Source organism: Dendronephthya gigantea, unplaced genomic scaffold (genome assembly GCF_004324835.1).
Source record: "Dendronephthya gigantea isolate DGI-Jeju-01 unplaced genomic scaffold, DenGig_1.0 000002F, whole genome shotgun sequence".
In the NCBI taxonomy this organism is placed as follows: Eukaryota; Metazoa; Cnidaria; class Anthozoa; order Malacalcyonacea; family Nephtheidae; genus Dendronephthya; species Dendronephthya gigantea.
This window is the reverse complement of record NW_021163012.1, coordinates 627,671-652,699: the sequence shown is the minus strand read 5'-3', so window position 1 is coordinate 652,699 and position 25,029 is coordinate 627,671. Positions and strand designations below refer to the sequence as shown.

The window sequence follows — 25,029 nt, the reverse complement described above, 5'->3', positions numbered from 1 at the left end:
ACAAAGAAGTCCTATGTTTTGAACAGCTTCATGAGAGAGTACTGAAATACTTTAACTTGGTATAGAGTTCACCGACACAGGTGTTGACAGAAACTCTCCAACGTGACTCCCTTCCACACCTTCTCATTCCCCGGTTGAATATCTCACAACAGTTGGTGGTTAATTAATCAATCCAAAGAAGCTTATAAACTCTCATATTTCCCTTGTTTTTCATTTAGTCAACAGCTACGAGGTCAACAGTAAACGTGTGACTATCCACCAACATTTTTATACTTGGCTCACGAGAGATTTGTGCGCTTTCACTTCACCGTCATTTGAGAGTTGACAACAGAAGATTGACGAGACATGGATGATGAAGACAAATGGCTTTTAGCGATTGATATATTTGACGAGCCTCGCGTAAGTACGCTTCATCATAGCTTCATCAATGTCATGTGTTAACTAAGCTGCAGGAATAACAAACACAACACCAATTTTCCTAACCTTCATACGTTCAAACATCGAGCACGTACAGATGCTGATATAACTGATGTGTTCTTCAATTCTCAGCAATTTACGAGTTTTTAAGTTTCTAAAGGTCAGTTTAACACCTGAAAACAAAGCAAAATTCCAATAGATCCAAATATGCAAGGTATTTTGGCTGGAGTTGTGACAGAAATACAGATTTAAATATATAAATAACTCCGCTTAAAAATTGTGCAATGAAATTTCCGATTAACCAACCTAAGCTGGGCTTTACAGGTGCTATAATAGTCCTCTAAAGTTCACAGGTTATCTCAAATTAATACGAACATTCTTGTTCATTGTCACCGCCACATCTGGTATGCGAAATACACGGCCGGTTATTCGTTTAATTATTGGTTGCCTGAAGCATGATACAATACGATGAAAGCGATGATTTAATTTGGTGTAAATGATTTAAGATGAATCAAAAGATCTGAGCTGTTCCCAGGGTTATTAACATCGTGACCTTAGCTTCGCAACACGAGTGTTAATAATCAAATCTTCACTCCCTAATAAGATTATATCAATACTCCTGTCGTGATAAATGGTTGCAATGTTGTTACAGTGTGTTAAATACGAGATGCCGTTCCTTCGAGCGGGCGATTTCAATGATAACTAAGATCGCGGGTGTATTTTTCTAGATCGACACATCTTCTGTGGAAGTTTCATGCAAGTTTTCGCAGTTTGGCTGTCAGTTCAAGGTAAACTCATTAACTTACTGATGTATCTTTCCACCGTTTAAGAGATGACCCTTACTGGACCTCCATGGAGTAGTGTTTAGAAGATGGAACAGACGGATAGAGCGACCGTGTATAAATAAACTAAGGTTTCTTCTTTAAATAACTCTGGATGATAAAAGATTATTGAGAAATGACCGCTAGGAAAGACAGTTGAGATCTGGTAGACTATTTAAGTTATCCAAAATGAATTAAGTTGAGTTTCGAGAGGTTCAAATCACGGATAACCCATTCATTGTGTTTGTATAATTAATCCAGGGTGTAAAAGCAAGTCGTGAGATGAGAGAACACATGAAGAGCAAGTCACAACATCATCTTTCTCTGATGCGTCAGGTTGTGAAATACCAAGAAGAGAGGATCAAAAAACAACATGAAATAATCGCAAAACACGAAGGATATCTAACAAACATCATGCAGGTTATCAAAGACTACAAAGAACAGTTTGAAGAACAAAGAAAACAAGTTAATAGCCAGAAAACGATGTTGAAAGATATTCAACACGATATGACTAAACTAAGAGCAACCTCACGAAAACAAAACAAAAATCTCTCGGAGACAATCGAAGAATTAAGCGGAAAATTCGATCAATTTTTATTGGATTACTCCGCCTCCAAAGCTTGCGATGATCTTCAGAAAAGCGAGCGCTATGGTGAGCACTTATGGATAATTAGGAACTATTCAAGACGTCTGAGACGAATTCAGTTAGGAAAGTCTGATGATCCTATTAGAAGTGACCCCTTTTATACCGGTTCACCTGGTTATCGATTATGTACATGGGTCTATTTGAATGGTCGGGAAAAGAGCCTCGGAGGTGCGATATCTGTATACGGAAAAGTCATGGCCGGGGATTTTGATTCTATCCTACGCTGGCCCATAAGACCACAGTTCACATTCACGCTTTATCAACAAAATTGTGGCGATTCAGAGCGAAAGGACATCGTCAGACGTCGACGAGTTCACGAAATTAAACGAGATCGCGACGAGAAGAGTACTATTACCCGAAGCAACGGCGGTATTCCACGACCACTTGGCGATGACAGATCGATTATTGTCGGATTTGATAACTTTGTCACACACGAAGAACTGCACACGTGTGGCTTTTTGAAAGGTGATAATATCTTTCTGAAGGTTGAAGTGGAAATTAATGTCTAAATAGTGAAGAAACTGTATTTGAATAAAGTTATCAAAAACTCTTTTGTCAAAAGATTTTATGACTCATTGAAAATTCTTGTTTTCATTTTAAGATATATACAATACAATGATTAGCGAACAAGGAGACATCTGTTGAGAATGGAGTAAATTCTTTACATAATTTTATAATTAGTAATTAGGAACAATCAATCATTTAAACGTCATAGGTTAGGAATGCAGATATAATATGGGTGAATCAAGGGTTTTAGAGTGAGTGAGTGAGTGAGTGAGACGTGAGTGATCGGGAAGATAACTTAGGAAATAAAAGGAGAAAAAACCAAAACTTTGTGAGTGTGTTGGCATAACCTTACGCCTCAAACGGCGTTCCCAATACAAGTGGCACCTCCGACGGGATCTGTGAGAGAAATGGAAGAAGCAATAAAACAAATCGAGATAAAACAGAAGTTAGCTCAAGGCACATGTGAAACCTTAGAACGAGCGATCGAAAGGCGAAATATAACGAGCATCGAGCGTCATAAAAACACTATACGGAAAACCGCAGACGAGATTTACGAATTAAAGGTAAAAGTGCAAGAGATACGGATAGGAAACGGAGACGAGGCGAGCGAGATTAAAACATGGACGGACAGCATAGAACTAGAACTCGAGAGATGGGATAGTGAGATAGCGAAAACATTAAAAATAACGAATAAATGGAAACAAGAAGAGGAAGAGGAAGCAAAACTGCACAAGCGAGAAATCGAAGCGAAAGCGCGCCATGAGCAGTTCGAACAGCAACTGGAATTCGATAGGACTCAAATGGATCTAAAGCTGCAACATGAAATTAAGCTGGATAAAACGCGTAAAGAGTATGAGAAGGCACGAAGTACGAGCGCAAAACTACCTAAGCTTGTAATCACACCATTTCACGGGACACATTTGGACTGGCTACGCTTTTGGAACCAATTTGAATGCGAGATCGACAAGGCGGACGTTGCAGCGGTGACGAAGTTCTCTTATCTTAAAGAATTGGTCGGCCCAAAAGTGAAGTCATCCATAGACGGTCTGCCATTCTCTACGGAAGGTTACGAGCGGGCAAAGAATATCTTAAAGACGAAATACGGGGACGACAGCGAGATCGTGAATGCGTATGTACAGAACCTGATGAATCTACCGAACATACAGGGAACGAATCCTGGTAAGATACACACATTCTATGATAAGTTAGTGTTTAACGTGCAGTCTCTAGAGACATTGGGGAAGCTGAAAGAAGTAAATGGGTACGTTCGCATGACCTTAGATAAACTAGAGGGGATACGGGGAGATTTAGTTCGAACAGATGATGGCTGGCGGCAGTGGGATTTTGTCAAACTAGTAGATGCCCTTAGGAAATGGACGGAGAGAAACCCCACGAGAGTCGATGACAGGTCCCTTGATAAAAATAGTAATAAGTTCTCGAATGTTCTTCGAACGAAAACATTCCAAACGCGCCAACACGAAACAAAACAGAGACGGTGTGTTTATTGTAACGAGATTGACCATATGTCAATCAACTGTCCAAAATTAGTTACGTCTGCCGAGCGAAAGAAGTATCTAAGCGATAAGCGTTTGTGTTTCAACTGTACTGGGGCCGATCATCGTGCCTCCGATTGCCGAAGCCGATTTGCTTGTACCAAATGTAAGCGTAGACATCATACCTCGATTTGTGACGCCCCGGGTGATACGAAGCCTCCTGCTGCGCCCTCTAATGACACGCTACTTAACACCGCAACTTGTGCGTCCAATAGATCTGTCGTCTATCCTGTCGTAGTTGTTAATATAAATGGTGTTAAATGTCGCGCCTTAATCGACACGGGGGCGGGAAGTTCCTACGCCTCGTCTGCATTGCTCGACAAAATAAAAGCTAAACCCCAAAAACGAGAAATGCGACGTATAGAAATGATGTTTGGGACTTCAACCAATTTGGTTGGAATTTATGCTCTAAAAATAAGCGATGCAGAGGAGAAGTTTTATATCGAGACCGAAGTAACGCGAGTTGAGAGAAGCGACCTCTTGACCTTAGACAATCCGAAATACCAACAACTTATTTCAAACTACAACCACCTCCAAGGCGTAACAATGCAAGATCGGGACACAAAGGACCGCCTACCCGTGCATGTAATTCTAGGGACTGGGGACTACGCCAAGATTAAAACGTCGACGAAACCGAGATTGGGGTCACCTGGAGAGCCAATCGCTGAGTTAACTAAGTTTGGGTGGACCATTATGTCTCCGGGCGGTGAGAAGGTCGACCTGAACAACATGTTACTGACACAAGTGCACCGGGAAGATTACGAACAGTTATGTAGGTTAGACGTTTTGGGCCTACAAGACACTCCAACTGGTGATCAAGAGAACGTATACAGCGAGTTCAAAGAGCAGCTATCGAGAAGCGAGCATGGCTGGTACGAGACCAACCTCCCGTGGAAAGGCAACCACCCCCCGCTACCTAGCAACGAAAGCGGAAGTTTGAAACGCCTAAACAACCTCGTCAAAAGGCTGCAGAAGCAAGGCATTCTAGAGCGGTACGATGGGGTAATTCAAGAGCAGATAAATCAAGGGATCGTGGAAAAGGTCGAAGCAGAACCACAAGGACGGGAATTTTACATACCACACAAAGCAGTGATTAAAGAAACCTCAGAAACAACGAAGTTACGCATTGTGTACGACGCGTCAGCGCGAGAGCACGAGAATTCACCATCCTTGAACGAGTGTTTAGAGACTGGCCCACCGTTGCAGAACCATTTATGGAAAGTGCTCGTCCGAGGACGATTCCACCCAGTTGCGTTGACTGGTGACTTGAAACAAGCCTTCCTTCAGGTTCGTATTCGCGAAGGGGACCGAGATGCCATGCGCTTCCATTGGCTCAAAGATCTGACGACAAAAGAGGTCGTGACGTTGCGCTTTACGAGAGCCCTGTTTGGTTTGTCCCCGTCCCCATTCCTGCTCGGGGGAGTGATCCAACAACACCTACAAAAACACGAAGAAGAGCACCCAGAGATCGTGAAAGAAATTAGTAAGAGCATGTATGTCGACACTTGGTCAGCGGAGGAGAAACAGTCGCGAAGGCGAAACAACTCAAAGAAATCAGTACTGAGATCTTTGAAGATGGGACGTTCCAGCTGCACAAGTGGCACTCGAATGTTCCTGAACTCGAGCAAACTCCCACAACCTCCTCTGTAGAAGATACGTTCGCCAAGCAACAACTGGGGGCGACGTCATCCCCATCACAATACTCGGCCTTTCATGGGACAAAGATCAAGACGTCATACAAGTAGAGATACCTGCTGAGAAAGCTCAGCCAACCAAAAGAGGAATCTCGGAAAATCGCCAAGATTACGACCCCCTCGGAATAATCGCACCGGTTACACTGCAAGGAAAACTATGTATCGGGATTGTTGTGATCGTAAAGTGGCCTGGGACGCGAGATTGCCAAGTGATCTGGAAGGGAGATGGTTGAAATGGGAGACGAGTCTTCCAAACCACGTGAACGCCCCAAGGAGCTTAGCTCAGTTTCAGAAAAGATCGAAGATGTCAAGCTCCAACGCGTTCGGGGATGCGAGTGGATACGGAGTCGCGGCGTCGGTATTCGCGGTGGTTAAACAACAGAGTGGGATCTCCCAAGGTCTCGTGGCCGCCAAGTCGCGTTTGGCAAAGAAGAACCTGACAATCCCTCGTTTAGAGTTGGTATCAGCTCACATGGCCACTAACTTGGTCCACAACGTTCGAGAAGCGTTGGACGGGTTTCCAGTAAGCCAGGTCTTTGGTTGGTTGGACAGTACAGTGGCCCTGCACTGGATACGTGGGGAGGAGAGTTCAAGCAGTTTGTTGGTAATAGAGTGCGAAAGATCCAGGAGAAATCATACATTCAGTGGCGACACGTATCCAGCGAAGAGAACCCTGCTGACCTGGGTAGCAGAGGAGGGAAAGTCAGCGAGAAAGAGCACCTCTGGTGGAAAGGGCCAAAGTGGCTACCTATCCAAGATACCTGGCCAAGCGATATCGTGACCAACCCAAACCCCGAAACGATAGCAGAAATAAAACCATTGAAAAGTTTGTTCAAGATCGCAGTCCAAGAACCAGACGAGTTTGATCAGCTGTTGAAAAAGTGGAATTTGTGGAGGACCCTGAGAATCTGTTCATGGATTTCGCGCTTCATTTGTAATATCAGCAGAGACAAAGAATCAGTAAGCGGTCCACTGTCCACCGAGGAAATCGAGGCGCGGAAGTTGTGGTGGATCGCGAGAGTGCAAGAAAGGAATAAGAATACGGCGGAATTTGTAAAAGATCGGGCAGAGCTAAACCTCCAACCATGCAGTAATGGTATCCTTGTCTGTCATGGTCGTATCCAAGGCGATCACCCAATCTATCTCCCAGACAAAGACCACTTCACCGAGAAGTTAGTGGAGCATTCCCATAAAGTGACCCTCCACGGGGGAGTGGGACTGACTATGGCCAAGGTTCGAGACGAGTACTGGATCCCACGACTACGAAGAATGCTAGACGAGTGAGAAAGAACTGCTTTGGATGCAAACGGTTCCACGCAACACGACTACCAAACCCCCAACCGGGAAAGTTACCCAAAGACCGATCGTCAGGCGAGTTACCATTCCAAGTCGTAGGAGTCGATTACGCAGGTCCGATCAGATATCGTGCAGGAAACAAGCAAGAACGTAAAGCCTACATCCTAGTCTACGCCTGCTCTTTGACACGCGCGCTATACCTCGAGGTGACGAAAACTCTGAGCACGGAAGAATTCCTTAATACCTTAAAAAGATTTATAGCGAGAAAGGGACGGCCCGAGAAAATATATTCAGACAATGCGAAGACGTTTGTTGCTGGAGCGAAGTGGCTGAAACGAATTATGCAGGACGAGAGATTCAACGATGAGTTGGCGAAGATGGCAATCAAGTGGCAGTTCAACTTAAGTCGAGCACCTTGGTGGGGTGGGCAGTATGAAAGATTGATAGGTCTTATCAAACAAGCGCTGTACAAATCTATCGGTAACGGTCATCTCACTTGTACAGAGTTGGAAGAAGTGATCTTGGACATTGAGGTGGCTCTGAACAACCGTCCCCTCAGTTATGTTGAAGATGATGCACAACTACCACTGCTGACACCTAACATCTTACAGTTTGGACGCCCGAACATCCTTCCAGAGCAAAGGAATCAACACATCGAGGATGACGATCTGCGGAAACGAGCAAGGTACATCAAACGGTGCAAAGACGTGCTGTGGAAGAGATGGTCGTCCGAGTACCTCAAAAGTCTCCGAGAAAGACACAACATGAAAAACGGCGAGAAGGTGATACGGTTGAACATAGGAGATGTCGTCATTGTGAAAAGCGAAGAGAAAAATAGAGGGAAATGGAGATTGGGTATCGTGCAAAGCCTCATCACGGGTAAGGATGGAATCGTGCGAGGAGCGAGACTGCGAGTGGGACAAAGCAACATCGAACGAGCAGTTCAACACTTGTACCCGATGGAGCTTTCGTGTGACGCAGAGCTAAAACCGGCAACTTCAAAACTTAGAGCTGATGTTCCAGAGTTCCGACCAAAACGAAACGCTGCAGCGATAGCAGAGTGTCGCATCAAAGACATTGGTGAAAACGAAGATGATTAGGACATAAATTTAAACTTAAATCGTTACATAGGGGATTATATTGGAACTGATTAATTAAGTTAGTTATTTCACGAAAAGTTATGTTATATTCGTCGATACAGAATTACTGGGTAATCGAACGTTGATTTGAACTTTATTATATAGAATATCGAGAACATGATTCGTTATATTCGATTCCTTTGAATCGAATAGGGGGAGGGTGTTGAGAATGGAGTAAATTCTTTACATAATTTTATAATTAGTAATTAGGAACAATCAATCATTTAAACGTCATAGGTTAGGAATGCAGATATAATATGGGTGAATCAAGGGTTTTAGAGTGAGTGAGTGAGTGAGACGTGAGTGATCGGGAAGATAACTTAGGAAATAAAAGGAGAAAAAACCAAAACTTTGTGAGTGTGTTGGCATAACCTTACGCCTCAAACGGCGTTCCCAATACATCTGCTTTTGAATTGCGCAGTTCCATTTTTCTAATAAACCATCTTAGGTTTAGCCATGTCCTTCCACTTTCCCTTCTCTTAAAGAGTTGCAAAGATATCAGTATTTAACTAGCTTTTCCTCAGCAGAGAATTATCACATAGAATTGACACGTGCACTGTGTTGTGTTAAAAGATCCCAAACACGACGCAATGTTCGAAGATTCCAGAGAAAATGAAAAACACTAGGGAGCCTTGGATCTTTGAATCCAGGTTGAAGCACAGCAAATGCATATTAAACCTCAGCATTTCTGAAAACGTTTTTTTCTCAAATAGTAAAAAAATTACCAAAAAAACTCTCTTCAGTTCAGCCACAACAACCTGTAAACTTGAAGGTCGCTTTAACCTCAACGCACTTTCATAATTATCAAACAAAAAGCCCAACGCAGCTGCCGGCTAAAGGCTATGACGTGGTAATCATATATTAACAGATGAACAGATAATTTTAAACTATAATTCTTTCATACGAATGCACAACGCGGCCACCCGTAATACGATACATAACACTGACTTTGCAAATATAGAGCTTCGCAACCGTAGGAAAGGACACATCGTATCGCGGTGTCAAAGTGCAAGGCTTCCTCCTTTGGTGCTTGGTTTCATAACTCACGTTGAAAGGAAATTAAAGAAGCACAACTCACGGAAGTAAGCTCTCGACAAGCCAAGGTTTACGTACACAAAACACAAAGAATCGCGAATGGAAATTCAGTAGGAAATGAAGATTTGATAGTCGCTTCATTTTCGTCTCAACAATATCTCAACGAAGAGGCACTGAAACCCTAACTGTCATTTATCACTGAAGATATTTCATCGACGGATTTCACAATGGTTGATGTTTCAAAGCGGCTGAGTGGCTCGCCTAAAGTACGTATATATATGTATATGTAATCTCTATCGTTCATTAAATGGTTAAATTTCTTAATTAAGAAAGAGATGTAACGATGCATAGCCTGGCTAAATTTGTCTTTTAGAGAGACACACAGCGGTGCCAGTGACTCTGACTTGGTTATTGTCCCATAATATGTAATATATGTAAACTTTCATATCGCCTAGCGGGCTTTGTTTTGTAACTACGCATTCATTGTTTTTCGCGTGGTGCATCAGCTATAATATAATAATATTGATCATACAATATCGTATTCTCAAATCTCTCGAACGGAGACAAAATATCAGTGTATCTCTGGCAGCTGTAGAACTGTGAGGGCCATATTGAACTGTAGGACCAACACATCAGCAAGGAACTAAGAATATCTTGAATTTACATGAAATAATAGGGGGAGCAATTTATTCATTTCAACAAAGACAATTGTTTCATCTTCTTCCAAATTCTTTCATGTCTCTATTTGCTGTCTTGCACGCAGAAGCATTACGTAGGAAGGATTAGTAACATGACATTATAGTAAAGATATTAACGTTTTGATAAACAAATCATTAGGATCTAAATCACCCCGACTCAACTTCATCAAATGATTTATTTTATATTTGCATTTTAATTTTAATGCTGTTCCACGAATAGCTAAAACGGCGGGCAAGGCTTTTGGACACTTCGCATCAATAAGAAACAACAGCAAACTACTTCTAAACCCAATTTCGAAAGCTAGTGAACACGTTTTAATATAAATTTCACCACCAATATCATTCAAATTCATGCAAATCTCGCTGTTATCTGAAACATGATACAAAGAAGCTTAATTAACGGGGTATACGTTCCTCCGATTTAATTGGAATTCCTAAAATGACTTTATTAAATCGCTCGGAACAATTAACTATAGTCTGGACCGCAATACTGCAGCACAAACAAGCCTAAATAATGTTCTGTCGTGACTGGATTTTGCCGATAAAAGAAAAGTTGTGCAATACCACAAAAACAATGTCAATAGATTCAAATTTACGGGTCTTATATACATAACGAACCACATAAACTTAAAAGTATTTCTTAATTTAATTGTGTACTGTACAATTAATAATTTAAAAAACTTTGTCAAACATGATAAACTCGCTTTCCAGTCAGGTCTATTCAATCATGATGTATGAATAATGTAATATATCGCATTGTAAGATATCTGTAGATGAAGTAGGGATTCATGCAGTATTATGTTTACATGCGAGTATTAGTTGCGTTAATGATTGGTTAATCCCAGAAGGACCCTCGACGTTTTCCTGTCACATTCTCGTCTCATACGACCTCTGAGGTTGAGCGCTAGCCTTCAGTTACCAAGAAACTTTACCCTAGATACAATAGATTGACAAAACAAGGAAGGAAAGCTCATAGTGACTGCTATAAGACGAGATGATACACCTGGCAGCCAGCGCAGAAGGTTCGGCTTGTGTGTGAATTGCATTTGGTCCAAGTTGCCATCTTATGCACTGTCCACTGTGCGATGCAATTGACATAACACTGAAGGAACCATGCATCACAGAGCGTCTTGTCTTTTTAACACTTTACAATCCAATTAATTCTAGGCCATTTCTCTGCATCAACTCTGGTTCTTTCATTTAATTTGCAAACATCAAGCTGGCATTTCATGTTGTGAATGAATTTGAATTGACGACTTGTATTGTTTTTTCACCAAACTACCTGAATACTCAAAATCCGTGTCTTACACGGTCAAGTTCACGGAAAACATACGAGTGCATCTTGAATGCATCTCGTACGAATCCAGAATCCTACCCAATTGTAAACAAAATTAGATTTGAATGCACAGCGACAAGCAGTCCACAACACGCTTCTCAATGTCATCTCAAGCAAACCATCTTTGGGTTTTGATATCAGACTACGACAGAGAGACGGGTCCAGGCTTGTTTCCAACATTATCTCGTTAAATCCTTTAAGAAGGATTTGAAATTCTTCCCACGCATCATTTTCCACATTGAACTTGGTGTTATAAACCACATATATATATTTCACTGTAGCGGCGAAGATCTAGTTTCATTGTCAAATACATGCATCCTGCCTGTCAAATATATTGATCGTACCCTCTGTGACGGCAAACATCCAATCTTCAAGACGCCATATATGTCACGATTCCCTCTCCAATTCATTATTCCTTCCCAAAAGAAAGCAAACATTAGACATGACCGCGTGACTGACAATATCGCACGTTCTTCATCATTATAGATTCAACCAAAACCCATTCGTATGAAGAAATGGATGTCCGAACCAAATATTTTGCAGTAAGTGCAATTTCTTGTTTAACGAGAACAAGTAACGTTCAAGGAAGACAGATAGAACACCAGCAACAACGTGAAATTCAAGCTGAAAAACTATACAGTTGTTTATCATGAAATTACTAATATCAAACGTGAAGGACATTTATAGCTATTTGTGCATAAGGTAGCGATTAATAAAGAGTCGATAAGTGTACTTTTCCAAATTAAAATGATGAATTGTACTTTTCCATATCAATCAAAGTTGATAAACAAGGAAATGTAGTTAAGTGTTCAGCTGCTATCGCTGAAGGCGAGAATCCCCGGGCGGTCAAAGATGACAATATTATTGTTTGTTACTGCATGAAATACTCGTCAATTTATTTATTATTTCCATGGTAAAATAACACTTCTCGTTGGCTCTAACAAATGATAGTTTCCATTCAACTCTGCACAAAATATTACGACGTCATGATGGAAAGATGAAAGTAATATATATGTATATTAGTATGCTGAAGATTTAGCATGATTTCTTGCTAAGGGTTTGTCATGCAACCGTTGCTAGGTGATTATAACGGTGCCTTTCGGAGAGTCGGTTTTTTAGATGTAAATAACCCTTTCTGAAATGTACTAGCGATTGATTCTGAACTCTAGACCAGTCTAGATGACGTTTAAGACCATAAACCGCTGAAATATCACCCACACGTCCTTTTTTGTGATTTAAATGAAGACAACCATGATAATTTGTGATTCATTTGTTCAGAGGTGATGATGAAGACGATTGGATAAAAGAGAAAGATAATATGGAAGAGAAAGGAGTCTCATTCTCTGATGAAGGTATGAGATACATCACTTCATGCTGAAGTACGCCTTCAAAACTAAACATTTATATGTACATTTAAATATGCTTGACTTCTCACGTTTATCCGTTGCAGTCCCAGAACCTTCTCAATTGGTTCATATAAATAAACAGCGAGTACAGCTCAGACCAAAACGTCGTCTTCCGTCGCGAGATTTTGTGAAATCTCGAGCTAGCATGGACTTTGATATCGCTTTTCCTGAAGAAATCAAAGAGGAGGAAGAGGATAGCGAGGATGATGAGATTACGGAGAATGTAAACACCTCAGAGGTGCACACCTCAGCACGACCCACACCTCCAATTCCCGCACCTAAACCTACACCAGAACGTAATGGATGGAAGTTACCAACTCCTGCATCTGGAGTGGTTTTGAGAAAAACAAATCAAGAAATAGCCGAGGATGTGAAATCAGACGAAGTCGAGGAAATTAGGAAGAATGGAAATGACATTACACCACAATCTTCGCCGGAAAAGAAACACAAAGAACAGAAAAGAATCAAACATTTATTTAAATTCCGTCGAAGCCGTAAAGAAAAAATAAGAAGACAAACGTCGGATGGAGAAATTGAAGGAAAAACTAATTTGACCGAAACTTATTCGATGTCGGTAGATTCCGGATTGCGACCTCTCGGCGAAGAGTCACGACGACGTAAGCCGAATAGACGTTCGGCTAAGTCGGACAGAAAAGGACTGAACTGGCTTTTGGGACTTTTTCATAAAAAGAGTAGTCATTCGGATACAAAGGACACGAAAGATACCGAAAACATTCCGGGAGATAACGAGGACACGTCAAAGGATACCGAAGAACTACCGACAGAGCACGTCATTGGCAGCCAGAGCGATGGAAATTCCAATGGGGATGCAATTGCAACTGAAACTGTACCAGAAGATGAGTTGAAAAACGGTCATACGTCATCACATAAAGACCAGGAAAACCCAGAGACTGTGTCAGATTTGAGACAAAAATTTGAAAGACTTTCAGTAGCTTTCTAGCATTTAAACTCAAGCAATTACAAAATAACGCGTTGAGACATGGAAGAACAAGAGTTGCTTCAATGACGCATACAGAAACATGGTGTTTAAAAATCGCTTAAACGATTTAGCCGAAAACGAAACATAATATCATATCTGATAAAATATTTTTATGCTATTATACCCAGTCGAAGTTCTGATATACAAATGAAATACTGGGCATGAAGATTCAGTTCAGTTCAGTTTAGTTCGTATGAATAAAAAACATAATTATCTCCGTGAATATATACAGGGGGGAGCCACCGTAGAAAAAAATATGAAATATCACCTTTTGATAAATATATCTTTGTTTATTTAATCCAATATTTTGATAACTCTCATTGTTCTTTGTCGTCATCTTTCGTCGATGAGCCGAAGACAGCGTTTATTAAACCTTCCATATCCCTATCAGGAGCGTTTTGGTTTCCTAAAAAAAGAAATAACTCTTTCTCACTAACATGTCAGGGGCCAGTTGTATAAAAGACTAGTTAACTTTTAACTGTAGTTAAGGCCAGGATTGGCCAGATTGCTGCAGAGCTATCCAGTATAAACTGAAATCAATTGATTTGACCATATTGTACGGCACATAATGTTTACCTGAAATATCTTCGTGAAGCCGAATTTTGTCATTTGCACATTTTAAGATCGTTTTTTCAATTGTATCTTTGCAAACCAATCTGTATATATTCACATCTCTAAAGAAATATACAGTCTTTAGTTTATCTTATATTTCTGTTATTCATTGAGAATAAGTGAATGCAGTGAGTCTTAAGTCAGAAAAGTCTGGGAGAGACTGGGTCGTTATAACCACGTAATATGCCATCTCAATGATACCTGGTTTGACCCAAGCGATGACATCTGTCCTCAGCTTGCTTATCATTGTGAGGATTATAATCTGAATCATAGAGTATGACGACATTCGCTGACGTCAGATTAATACCCAGACCTCCTGCAACGTAACATTGCAAGAAACTTGAGATTAGTGTGAATGTTGATCAAGGAGAATTTCTTATTGGTTATTGAGCTTGAACGAAGTTTATCTGTAAAGTACTAGAGCGCACGTTTGTCGTAGTTGTAACCGTCTTACCTGCTTTCGTTGATAGGAGAAATATAAAAATATCTGGTTCGTTGTTAAACCTGTCGATGAGTCCTTGCCTAGGTGAGGAAGACAGAAAGGGTAAAAGAAAATAAAAACACTAGTTGTGCAGTGTTGCTGAAGAAAGCTCAGGTTCGGTACCTTTCATTCACGGACGTAGATCCATCAAATCTTAAATATTTATATCCTCTTTTTTTTAAATAAACCTCAACAATATCCATCATCATGACGAACTGGTTGAATAAAAGTACACGATCCCCCTAAACGAGAAATACAAAAAACATTCAATTTTAAGTCAATCCGTTCAGCAGACAGTTAATCATTTTACTCAAAAGCAATTAACAATCACCGTGAAATAATGGTACCAGTTCACACGTATATTAAATATAGCTAGCTGCATGATGCTTACATTTTCCTTCATTTTAGGAAGAATGGAGTCCAAATAAATAAACTTCCCACTGTCCATAATCAACTCATCAGGCAAGTGGAAATCTCTAAGGCACTAAAGTAGAAATATACGAGGGCATGAAGATTTAAATAATATCTCGTGTGTCTTTAAAGAAGACTTACGCGTTCATTAAGACAAAGTCTGCTGAGTTCGAAGTCTGACATCACTTGCATATCTTGAAACACAAAGTTGACTTCAGAATCTCTGTGAGATGGATGCTAAAAAATTACAAGTTTACGATTTTAGTTTTTTAAAGGCTGTGCATTTGTCATTCTTCCGCAGAAAGAGGTTAAAAAGCTATCCAGCGAAGTCATAGTTCAGTTTAGTATAAAGCTAACACCTTGCAGTAGTTTTGAGCCATTTTGTTCAACATATCATCCGTGTAATGACTCCGGATTAACAATGAATGGTTCGCCGCTTTACGAAGTTCAATAATTAGGCCAAATCCTTTAGCAGGATCTAGAAAATACAACGTAATGATAAAGTGTTAACACAACAGATACAATTAAACCTTTTCTAAGGATATCACAATAATGAATGAATGAATGAATGTACCTTTTGTTTCAGTCGAACGCATGATTTTACAAAAGGAGTTAAAATTTTCATTGTAGACTTTTCTCTGACGACTTGGGACGTCGCATTCAACAAGATGTTCTTGCTTATCTGGAAGACTGTTTCCAAGAACCTTAAAGAAAAAACAACAACTAATAGTTGGCGATAGTTGATTATGGAGTTTTTCCACCGCTACATATTGTTTCTTGTTTCTAAATCATTGAACTACCATCAGTATAAATAAGGTCAGTTTAGTTTGACCATTGTTTTCTGTAGTGACACTTAATCAGTAAGAGATGAAGTAGAGAGCCTGGACCTCAAGGAAGAACAGTTACAGATGATGATAATAATTCCGAAGCTTCCCCCTCATCCCAGTACTAGACCGTACATCACTACCTTCTTTACTCTCACCCATTCTGGAATGAGCAAATAATCAAGCACTGAAGCACTCACATCTTTCTTAACTCTTCGCAATACAAAAGGCTGCATGATTCGTTTAGCTTGGATCACCTTCTCCTTCTGATATGCGCTCTCTCCTTTCTGTTTCTGCAAGGAAAATCATTGTCACACGGAGATTCAGATAAAAATCATTCCAAGAGGAAGTAATCTTGAAACCGATCACGCTCAAACGTGGTAATTCCAAACTTTAGCTTCACTCCACAAAAAGCTGTCATGGTTAAGGTCTGAGAAACTCACGAGGCTGCTCAGTCAAAACTATCAAAAACTACCATGTCAGAAAGTTTCTTCGAAAATTTGGTTGATGAGGGATGATTATGGTTGATTGCAAATGCTTTAGGATATTTTTACCAACCACTTTATTATCTCCAAATAACAACTTGATTCCCTCGACTTGCTGCGCGAACATATCTGGCATTACAAATGTGAGCAGCGACATTAACTCCAAAATATTGTTCTGTATCGGCGTCCCAGTTAACATGAGCATCCTCTGAGGCTGAAATATTGGTACATGCACAGCGTTAGAACAATACGTCTATTTCAGAAGCCTTTCGTACAAAACCTGATCGAGTACTGTACCTTAATTCGTAAAAGTTGTTGATAGCGTTGAGATTTCATGTTTTTCAACATATGCGCTTCATCAAATATCGCATAGTGAAACTGTAATTTCTTGAGAAATATTCGGTCAGGAGCTGCAACTGTCGCCATACTGTAACTAAAGGGGATAATTGTATCAATTACTCGATTACAAGCCGACTCGTTATTACTAATTTAGTGATAATTGAATAATTATTCTAGGTTGTTGCAATTTCATTAAACTAACGTCGTAATGAGTATCTGGAAATCGCGCATTGAGCAAAGCACTTCATCACGTAATACCGCCCTTTCTGATTGGGAACCTTAAGAAATTTTTTACTGAGTTAAACAAAGAACTTCAAGTGATAAAAAGATGAGAGTAAATACACTCTTAAAACAAACACTGACCAGCATAATGAAAACATTCTATAGAGGGACACCATTTCTTGAATTCTCTTTTCCAGTTATCTAACAAATAAATAGTAATAGGTGTAGGTGATTACTGTGTGTAGTGACTGGTTGACTGCCTGGAGGGGAACAGGGGGGTGTCCATGTAAAGTCATATAAAAAAGTGTATGTAGATTGGCATAAGAAGGATTACCACAAGTTGAAGATGGAACAATAATCAGATGGGGTCCTTTTTCTCCTTGTTCAATCAGATATGCTAGAAAAACAATGGCTTGTATTGTCTTGCCAAGTCCCTGTATATAAAAAAGAAAAAATATTGGAATCAATACGTTCCTATGCACAGATGAAACTCATGTAACATAATTCATTTTTTTACCATTTCATCAGCTAATATTCCATTCAAGCCAAATTGATGAATAGCAATGAGCCAGTTGAGACCATTCAGTTGATAGGACTTCAGTTTCAAACTGAAACATTAATAATATATGCCAGTTATTTAAGACTGCTTTCCACTTCAAATAAGTACATCAGTGTATGACTTACCCTGGTGCAATAAGAGTAGGTTCTTTAGTGATATATTGCTCTTTTGTGACAAACACTGACCCAGATTTTTCACTTTCTAATAAATTCTAACAATCAAAAGTAATTCTTCAGTAAATACTATCAATATTGTGAGCTGTAAAACTCTGCATATATTCTTTGTGTGTGATAAAAATTGCAAAATATAAAACAACAAGCTCTACTTTCTACTAGCAAGGTGGGTGCAGTGCACATACATACCTCAGAGGATATCACTTCAAATGTTTCCTTCATGTCTTTACTGATATGTTCACATTTATCCATTAAATCACTGATCTTATCCCTCTCCTTCACAAATGTTTCGCACTCCCAAAGGAGCTATGAAGTTAAATGCACAGATTTTTTTAAATACATACAATATTGCAATAGCTGCTGCAAACTACTGCAAGCAAAACAACCTGCCATTATAATTTGTGAATGCAGAACAGTAGTATGTGCTATATTTATATACATGAATACATTATATATGAAGCTTAAGATTACCCATTCGCCAAGACCTTTAGTGCTTCGAACTCGTTCCAACTATATAGAGAAATTCATTATTTCTATGTCATTATAGTTCCTTAGAATTAAATAGTACTGGTGTAAATTATTCTGAAAATATATGATTTTGACTTAAAATTTTTGTTAATACTATACCAGGTCTTTCCAAGAAGCAAATGGTCTTAAACCACAAATCTGTTTTGCTTTTGTGAGGGAGCATCCTCGTACTAGAGCTAATTCAGTGGGATCTGCCGCATCAAAGAGTGAGAGTATCTGAGATTTATCATCATCAGCAATGGCTAAATCTTGATTCTCATTACAATCATCATCATCACTACCACAGTTCTCATCCGTACTTTCATCACTTGCAATGACGACTGCTTGAGTGCTTCGGGTAATTTCTGAGGCAGTGTCATTTAACTCATCATTATCTTTAACAACTATACAATCATTATTATCACCAACGTCATTTTGAATCTCTGGAGCATCAAGTATTTTTGGAGTTTCATCATCAGACGAGATATCTAGTCCTTTTGCACGTTTTTTCAAACTTTGTTGAGATGAAGAGACAAAACCACTCTCCCCTAATAAAATACAATAAATAAATTGACTTAAATTTTAAAAGCAGTTAGATTTACATGGGTTAGTTTTATGCTGGTGAATCTCACCCTCTGATCATAAGTCATATAACATTGTCAGATGAGTTGACCATACCTCATGACACCAGTGTGGAAAGTTTGTATCGCGCAACCTAGATATTGGGCGCGCAATTTGATGTCTCCTATACATTTACTAGTACTTTTTTGAAATCTAGGTTGCGCAGTTTGCATACTTTCCAGTCAGGTCATGACGGGCATTTTATTAATGTATCATGTCAACTCTCACTAGAGGTGGACCCAAATACCTCACATTTAACCAGATGAATTCCAGCATACCAGAAATTCATTCTCACTAGGTTAAGAGGTAGAAGGGTTAGGCATCAAACGTACACTTAATTTTTCAAATATATTACCTTTTTCATCTTTTAAATCAATTAACACTGAAACAGCATGATCTAAACCATTGGTATCATTAATTGCATTAAATAGTTCCTCGTCAGAAAACTCGTCTTTAAATATTCCTTTCAGCACATCTAATCTATATTGTTTGTCATTAAATGCCAAAGCCTCTGAGCCATCATTTTCATCACCACTAGAACTGTCCAATATGGTCTGTGAAGAATACATCTGGTTTTCATCCACACTTTGTATTGTACAATTTTTATCATTTTTTCGTAGCTTTTTTAAAGGACTTGGATTATTTGGTATTGATATATCTTCATCTTCATCACTACTTGATTCAAGATCATTTTTTCTGGCGTTTTCTTTCAATATAGGGCAACGTCGTCTGTAATTGAACTGTGACAAGCTGCTAAGCTTTCTTTTCATTATTAAGTTCAGGATATTGAAATATTTTTACAATTTATCCGTTAATACGAAGGCGATTAATACTACGAGTGATTGATTGCAACTCGTTTTTACCGCCAATTTTTGAACCATACATCACAAGGCGTTCGTGCATTGCTCGGACTTCATCGTACCTGGTAAAGTTTTCACTTTTATTTCCTAAACATCAAAGTAGAGAGGTAAAATTTATTCTTTATTTAACCTTATTCTTTTAACCTTTTTTCACAGTAAAAATAGTAGTGTAAGCTTTTTTGTACAAAATAATTAACAAGTAACCTAGATTTCCCGAAGATGAACCGAAATAACAATCGGCAGCAGTTACAAAGTCCATTTTCCACATAGTTCATGAAAAAATGCTTCCATGATGATGAAACACTAATTTATTTAAATTCTAAATACTTTTCTCATATTTTCATAATGTAAATAGCACAAATAGTAAGATTGAAAAGATTAACGCTTCTTTTCGAAAAAAATGGTTGGAAAACAATCATATTTTGGTGATCTGGTGTGCGATAAAATTTAAAGGAATTTTAAAAACAGGGAATTTTACCGATCACAAATGGAAATGACCTTTTGTATTGTTTTGTTACATTTTACAGTAATTTGTAACTTTTATTGTTTTGATCGAAACGTGAGAAGAAGGCAGATATGGCGATTGTTTTGGTCTTAGCTGGTGGTGTAGGCATAATTCAGGTCGCTTTTATCATAACTACGATCCAAAAAGCTTGTCCTGGATTAAATAAGTATTCTGCAGTCCGTCAAGCTATAAGAATCGTTCAAGTGAGCCCGTTTGTTCTAATGATCGCTTCTGCAATTTGGCTGTTTTTTCTCGTGTTTCTGCCTGTGAAATTAGAGAATCCGTATTCATCAAAAGAAGGACTATTTCTAATCATCACCGCAAGTTATTTATGGCTTAATGTGACGTTTAATTATTTTGCTGCAATGTTAAAATCGCCCGGCTATCCGTTAACCGTTTCTGAAATGGAAGAAAGTGGATTATCACCTGAGGTCGACAGCATCCTTTGTTACAAGTGTGATCGAGTTAAAGCAAGTGACACGCATCACTGTGCCACGTGTAGATCATGTGTTACAATGATGTGTCACCATTGCCCATTCACCAACAACTGTGTTGGCTTAAAAAACTATTCATATTTCTATCTTTTTATTTGCTTCAGTAATGTTGGGCTGTTATTTTCTCTCTATATGACCTATGACCCATTCTATCATTGCATGGTTTACAATGGAGAGCACCTGTCTTTGTTACCATGGTACCCACCTGGCATTTGCACGCAGCTGGGTGACTTTGCTGTCATATTTATTCCAGTGGCTTTTATGGCCATGTTTGGTGGAGCAATGTTTGTGTTACAAACACTCCTGCTTCTCACAGACTTCTCAACAATTGATCTTTTGACAAAGCTACAGCGTTCACCAAATCTATGGCACTTTGGCAGGCTGATTCTTGACAGAATGGTTAAACATAAAAAAAGAAGGTTTAAAGTGATGTTCTGGTACTCTCGTGAGCGTTGGTGGCAATTCCTTGTGCCAAGTTTTAATGTTCCATCAAGGCATTTAGAAACAATCAAACTAATGGTCTGACTTCACAATAAAATGTATTAATTCTTCCAGTTAGTCAAACAAAATACTAATAGCATGTCAATAAATATTTATTTTATTTAAATTTTATGCAGACTTCATATGTACATTTTAATAGATTTAATCCATGGAAAATATATTTATTGATTCACAATTAAATATGAGATGGTTTCACCTTCTTTGTTGTAATTCAATTTCTTGTTTTTATTGTAATCAAATTTCTCATCATGTCAAAGCTGTTGCCATCAGGTTGAACAGATAGAACTTCATTTAAGGTGTTCACGACAGACAAGTAACCCATATCATCCAATCCTTTAATGGTAACCTTTTCACCACTTTCATTTCCAAGATTCACCTTTGCATCACTAAAAATATAAGAAAGAATTACCTGAACTTTGTTTCCATGAACATCACCTCAAAAACATGTTTTATTTGCAAGAATGTCAAGCAATACCTGTGAAGCCACCTCTGATAATACTTTGTGAGAAATTGTTTTGGTCCATCTCTCTGAAACACCTGAACAATATCTTCCATTTCATTTAGAATCCTTGCTAACAATTGTTCCCTACTTAGTTTCCTCAATGCCATATTTGAAGCAACATTGTGTTGCTGAATCATATCATTGATACAAGATGTTGGTTCACTGTTGTCCAGATTCACCCCAATACCTATATTTGAAAAGTTACTCACACTTTAAATATTCATATGCTGTAAAGGAATCGATCATTAAATACCTATTGTTGCATAAACATTTTTCCCAAAGATAGCTGAGTTCACAAGAATTCCACCAATCTTTGTTCCCTTCCCAAAGTATATATCATTTGGCCATTTTAGCCGCAAATCTATATCCTATTAATCAATGTGGGCAAATTAAAATTCAGATAGATTCACAAAATTTAGAAGTAATAGAACTGCTAAAAGGGTTGCATGAACATGTTACCTCATAGCCATCCATGCATCTAACAGCATCAACAACAGCAAGTGCAGCAATATGCTGAACAAAGGGAAGACGTTCACCGAGATTTGTATCCAGCTCAATATGCAATGGAAATGAAAATGATAAACAGCCATCTGGAGATAACCATGCATTACCTCCACGTCCTGCAAGAAAAATATATTAGTTTTCACATTGTTTTTGCATTAGCATGCCATTATAAAAGCATTACCAACCTTTTCCAATTGTCTGTTGCCGGCCAACTAAAACTAAACCATACTGATCTAGAGTTTTTCTCACCAATTTCAGACTTCTAAAAGCATCAAAGGAAAGACTTGTATCTTAATTTGGATAATTACTGCTTAACACAACAAGGCTATTCTATATTAGGTTTTGAAACATGATGCTCACCCATTAAGGATAGTTTGTGTGGATGTAATTACTTCAGTGTATATGGCCAGTTGTCCTAAATGTTTGGTTTTCAAATGCTCTTTATATAAGGACAAACTAAATGAAACTTGTTCATTTGTAGTAGTTATAACAGGAAAGTTTTCATTGGATATGGGCATATCCTTGTTTTCTGTGAAGAAAATGTTGATATTATTTCCTCTAAAGCAGTTGTTCACCAGTATATCTTGAATGCTTTTTAAAAAGATTTCTTTATCCTATCAAAAAAAATTGACATATGCTCTTAGATACAAAACACCTTTTAAGAAAGTTGACTTTGGCATAACCACCTTATTATCTCCTAGTAAGTATGCATTGGTTAAAACTGGTTCCTTCGTATCTCCACAAGTAATTCCAAGATAACTCAATAACATTTTCACCAATTCAATTCTGGCATTATTCAATTCATTATTCATAGCGTCCTTGAAGATTGGTATAGTGGAAAGAATTGCCATGCCATCTTCAAGTGACACACTGAGAATAACTGGTTTCGAGGTGTCGGAGCTGACAGCCAGACATTCTTCCTCCCTCTTAACTAATAAAATTATAAATATCTCCAGCTATAAGGTCTAATAATAGGTGGACAATCTCAGTTGAAATACAACTCATAAAGGGAAACATATACCCTCATAGATTTTATCAATACTTGGCACTTGTAGACATCTTCCATATTTTGTTAGTTTCTCATGCACACGTATCTCCTCTATAGAGGGATCAACATCAATCAGTTCAACAGAATCGTTCAATGTATAAGACGGTGCAAAACCCAGTAATTTTCCACCGTTCTTAACGTAACTATCAAATGCATTTTCATGAGATTTATCCAATATATGATTATATGATAAAACCAAAAGTTCTGTATTTTCTTTCCAAGGTTCTTGAAGTATTAAGTCATGTTGGAGTTGATAAATCACGTATTTATCTTGACCCAAACATTGCTGAAGAAATTGTTTGGCTTGTTGGAATTCCCTACAACTTTGATCATCAACTCCACTATAAACAAGAATGTTCGGAGGTCGACCGGATTTTTGTGCAATATTCTTAACGCCTGAACTATATTCTGTCGAAAAATGAAACAATCTGTTTCGGGATCGGTTTATTGCACCGAAAATGTACGGCAAAGCAAACATCTTTCTTCTTCAGACTGACCAGCAACTGAAATTGTGTAGCACGTGTAGAAACCAGTGGTACACACTGAGGTTAGGGTGGCAGAAACTCCCTTCAACAGAATCTATAGCCCCCCCCCATATATCGGTGTTTCCGTTTTTCGGTATATTTCACCATGGTCGAGTTTAAATACATATGTATACCATTTTCCGGTATATTTGTCCATGGTTGAGTATACCGTTTTTTGGTAAAGGTGTGGTAAGGTCAACCTCGAGAATTAAAAATTAATGAAGCTTTAGACCAGAATTGTAATTGTAATTCTAGTAATACTGCACACATTTTCTTCATTAAACATTATGTCTTCATTAAATATTAAATGTAAATTATATTTATCTCTGTATCTGTAGAACCGCTCAAGGCACCTTCCAAGCAACACCTTTCAGAGTAGGACAATGTATAGCAATTGCTGTAAACAGCCCAGTGTTGCGGTCAATCACTCCTTATTCATCAAACGTTTATGTTTGAGGATCATTTTGATGAAGGTTTTGTCTGTTAAAGAAGTCAAGAAAAATTGACCAAACTACCATGAAATATTGCTAATATTTGAATCATCAGTTTTAAAAGGATACATTGATGAGCTTAATTTCTCTAGCTATTTAAAAGAAAAATAATTATTAATCACTAGAACCATATAAATATATATATATATATATATATATATATATATATATATATATATATATATACAAAATATGAAACAATCCATCATATTTCCTTCTGAATACTAACATCCTTCATAAGTCTCTCCAAATTCCTATTTCGACCAACTTCTTCATGTTCCTTCCTGTGAAAAAGAATATTATTCAAATGTGTACGTTAAACAAAAACAACATGATTATAATCTGCTATTACTACCGATGTGATTCTTCAGCATCTAATTCAAAATGAAGTTGTGCCAGGGATTCTTGTGATTCTCTCACTTGATCCATCTTTTCAAGAGTATATTCATTGCCTATGAAAAATATTATTTGCACAACGAGCCCAATTAGCTTTTCTACCAGTACAAGACTACAAAATTGTAAAATTTAATCCTGTTCATACCAAATGCATGTAGTTTTCCTTCGTTAAAATCTTTCATCAGGTCAAGTAAATCTTTTTCCATCTTCTTAACGTCATTTGGATCAGTCAAAAACGAATGTTGTTGTGGCTGACCAGGAATGCGATCGGTTCTCGCTAGTTTTCGTTTGTCCTTTACTTTTGACGATTCACCAGCCATTATTTAAGATTCTGCGATACATGAAACATCTTTTTTCTTTATAAACAATATATTAAAATATGATAAAATAAATATGAAATAAAAAGTATTAAAAACGCATCC

General features: G+C 38.4%; 8 protein-coding genes across 9 annotated transcripts; 5 read left to right on the top strand and 3 right to left on the bottom strand.

Annotated features, from left to right (window-relative positions):
• Positions 1-5: 5 nt before the first annotated feature.
• Positions 6-2,412, top strand: LOC114532618 (TNF receptor-associated factor 3-like). The gene is made up of 3 exons (XM_028554164.1): positions 6-399; positions 1,146-1,205; positions 1,500-2,412. The coding sequence occupies exons 1-3, from the start codon at positions 346-348 to the stop codon at positions 2,391-2,393; spliced, it is 1,008 nt and encodes a 335-aa protein (XP_028409965.1). The 5' UTR covers positions 6-345; the 3' UTR covers positions 2,394-2,412.
• On the bottom strand, positions 306-19,623 carry LOC114532573 (SWI/SNF-related matrix-associated actin-dependent regulator of chromatin subfamily A containing DEAD/H box 1-like). Of its 2 annotated transcripts, XM_028554119.1 has the most exons (22): positions 19,138-19,623; positions 18,282-18,709; positions 18,126-18,164; positions 17,844-17,960; positions 17,607-17,692; positions 17,440-17,530; positions 17,257-17,356; positions 17,064-17,123; positions 16,903-16,978; positions 16,659-16,794; positions 16,435-16,575; positions 16,077-16,169; positions 15,627-15,756; positions 15,412-15,530; positions 15,194-15,289; positions 15,033-15,125; positions 14,765-14,883; positions 14,615-14,682; positions 14,362-14,476; positions 14,125-14,222; positions 13,817-13,954; positions 306-590 (listed from the first exon to the last, which is right to left on the bottom strand). In XM_028554119.1, exons 1-21 carry the CDS (start codon positions 19,550-19,552, stop codon positions 13,866-13,868), a joined length of 2,709 nt encoding a protein of 902 aa, XP_028409920.1. In that variant the 5' UTR covers positions 19,553-19,623; the 3' UTR covers positions 306-590; positions 13,817-13,865. The 2 variants fall into 2 exon arrangements, with proteins under 2 accessions (XP_028409920.1, XP_028409911.1); XM_028554110.1 differs by lacking the exon at positions 306-590 and having other exon boundaries at positions 13,644-13,954.
• On the top strand, positions 2,799-5,594 carry LOC114533001. Its single transcript, XM_028554579.1, has one exon. It carries the CDS (start codon positions 2,799-2,801, stop codon positions 5,592-5,594), a length of 2,796 nt encoding a protein of 931 aa, XP_028410380.1.
• On the top strand, positions 7,276-8,034 carry LOC114532993. The gene has a single exon (XM_028554571.1). It carries the CDS (start codon positions 7,276-7,278, stop codon positions 8,032-8,034), a length of 759 nt encoding a protein of 252 aa, XP_028410372.1.
• LOC114532607 lies at positions 9,000-13,837 on the top strand. Its single transcript, XM_028554153.1, has 4 exons — positions 9,000-9,374; positions 11,629-11,684; positions 12,421-12,494; positions 12,593-13,837. The coding sequence occupies exons 1-4, from the start codon at positions 9,336-9,338 to the stop codon at positions 13,507-13,509; spliced, it is 1,086 nt and encodes a 361-aa protein (XP_028409954.1). The 5' UTR covers positions 9,000-9,335; the 3' UTR covers positions 13,510-13,837.
• Positions 19,624-20,185: 562 nt separating the features above from the next.
• Positions 20,186-21,273, top strand: LOC114537736 (palmitoyltransferase ZDHHC3-like). The gene has a single exon (XM_028558831.1). It carries the CDS (start codon positions 20,219-20,221, stop codon positions 21,164-21,166), a length of 948 nt encoding a protein of 315 aa, XP_028414632.1. The 5' UTR covers positions 20,186-20,218; the 3' UTR covers positions 21,167-21,273.
• Positions 21,256-23,742, bottom strand: LOC114537726 (biotin--protein ligase-like). Its single transcript, XM_028558822.1, has 8 exons — positions 23,170-23,742; positions 22,835-23,079; positions 22,509-22,762; positions 22,334-22,410; positions 22,104-22,264; positions 21,898-22,012; positions 21,618-21,831; positions 21,256-21,528 (listed from the first exon to the last, which is right to left on the bottom strand). The coding sequence occupies exons 1-8, from the start codon at positions 23,672-23,674 to the stop codon at positions 21,354-21,356; spliced, it is 1,746 nt and encodes a 581-aa protein (XP_028414623.1). The 5' UTR covers positions 23,675-23,742; the 3' UTR covers positions 21,256-21,353.
• A 240-nt stretch (positions 23,743-23,982) lies between these two features.
• On the bottom strand, positions 23,983-25,020 carry LOC114537102 (coiled-coil domain-containing protein 28A-like). Its single transcript, XM_028558237.1, has 5 exons — positions 24,753-25,020; positions 24,567-24,663; positions 24,441-24,495; positions 24,281-24,303; positions 23,983-24,200 (listed from the first exon to the last, which is right to left on the bottom strand). Exons 1-5 carry the CDS (start codon positions 24,925-24,927, stop codon positions 24,167-24,169), a joined length of 384 nt encoding a protein of 127 aa, XP_028414038.1. The 5' UTR covers positions 24,928-25,020; the 3' UTR covers positions 23,983-24,166.
• Between the last annotated feature and the right edge of the window lie 9 nt (positions 25,021-25,029).

Coding starts and splice junctions, on each gene's coding strand:
- LOC114532618 (XM_028554164.1), top strand. CDS start 346: ATGGATGATGAAGACAAATGGCTTTTAGCGATTGATATATTTGACGAG. Junction 400..1,145: donor ATATATTTGACGAGCCTCGC/GTAAGTACGCTT, acceptor GTATTTTTCTAG/ATCGACACATCTTCTGTGGA. Junction 1,206..1,499: donor AGTTTGGCTGTCAGTTCAAG/GTAAACTCATTA, acceptor TAATTAATCCAG/GGTGTAAAAGCAAGTCGTGA.
- LOC114533001 (XM_028554579.1), top strand. CDS start 2,799: ATGGAAGAAGCAATAAAACAAATCGAGATAAAACAGAAGTTAGCTCAA.
- LOC114532993 (XM_028554571.1), top strand. CDS start 7,276: ATGCAGGACGAGAGATTCAACGATGAGTTGGCGAAGATGGCAATCAAG.
- LOC114537736 (XM_028558831.1), top strand. CDS start 20,219: ATGGCGATTGTTTTGGTCTTAGCTGGTGGTGTAGGCATAATTCAGGTC.
- LOC114537102 (XM_028558237.1), bottom strand. CDS start 24,927: ATGGCTGGTGAATCGTCAAAAGTAAAGGACAAACGAAAACTAGCGAGA. Junction 24,664..24,752: donor AGGAAAACTACATGCATTTG/GTATGAACAGGA, acceptor TATTTTTCATAG/GCAATGAATATACTCTTGAA. Junction 24,496..24,566: donor GATGCTGAAGAATCACATCG/GTAGTAATAGCA, acceptor TCTTTTTCACAG/GAAGGAACATGAAGAAGTTG.
- LOC114532607 (XM_028554153.1), top strand. CDS start 9,336: ATGGTTGATGTTTCAAAGCGGCTGAGTGGCTCGCCTAAA. Junction 11,685..12,420: donor TCCGAACCAAATATTTTGCA/GTAAGTGCAATT, acceptor TCATTTGTTCAG/AGGTGATGATGAAGACGATT. Junction 12,495..12,592: donor AGTCTCATTCTCTGATGAAG/GTATGAGATACA, acceptor TATCCGTTGCAG/TCCCAGAACCTTCTCAATTG.
- LOC114537726 (XM_028558822.1), bottom strand. CDS start 23,674: ATGTTTGCTTTGCCGTACATTTTCGGTGCAATAAACCGATCCCGAAAC. Junction 22,013..22,103: donor GATGCATGGATGGCTATGAG/GTAACATGTTCA, acceptor ATTGATTAATAG/GATATAGATTTGCGGCTAAA. Junction 21,529..21,617: donor TATCAGAGGTGGCTTCACAG/GTATTGCTTGAC, acceptor TTATATTTTTAG/TGATGCAAAGGTGAATCTTG.
- LOC114532573 (XM_028554119.1), bottom strand. CDS start 19,552: ATGAAAAGAAAGCTTAGCAGCTTGTCACAGTTCAATTACAGACGACGT. Junction 17,357..17,439: donor GAATATTAGCTGATGAAATG/GTAAAAAAATGA, acceptor TTTTATATACAG/GGACTTGGCAAGACAATACA. Junction 16,979..17,063: donor AGAATGTTTTCATTATGCTG/GTCAGTGTTTGT, acceptor AAATTTCTTAAG/GTTCCCAATCAGAAAGGGCG.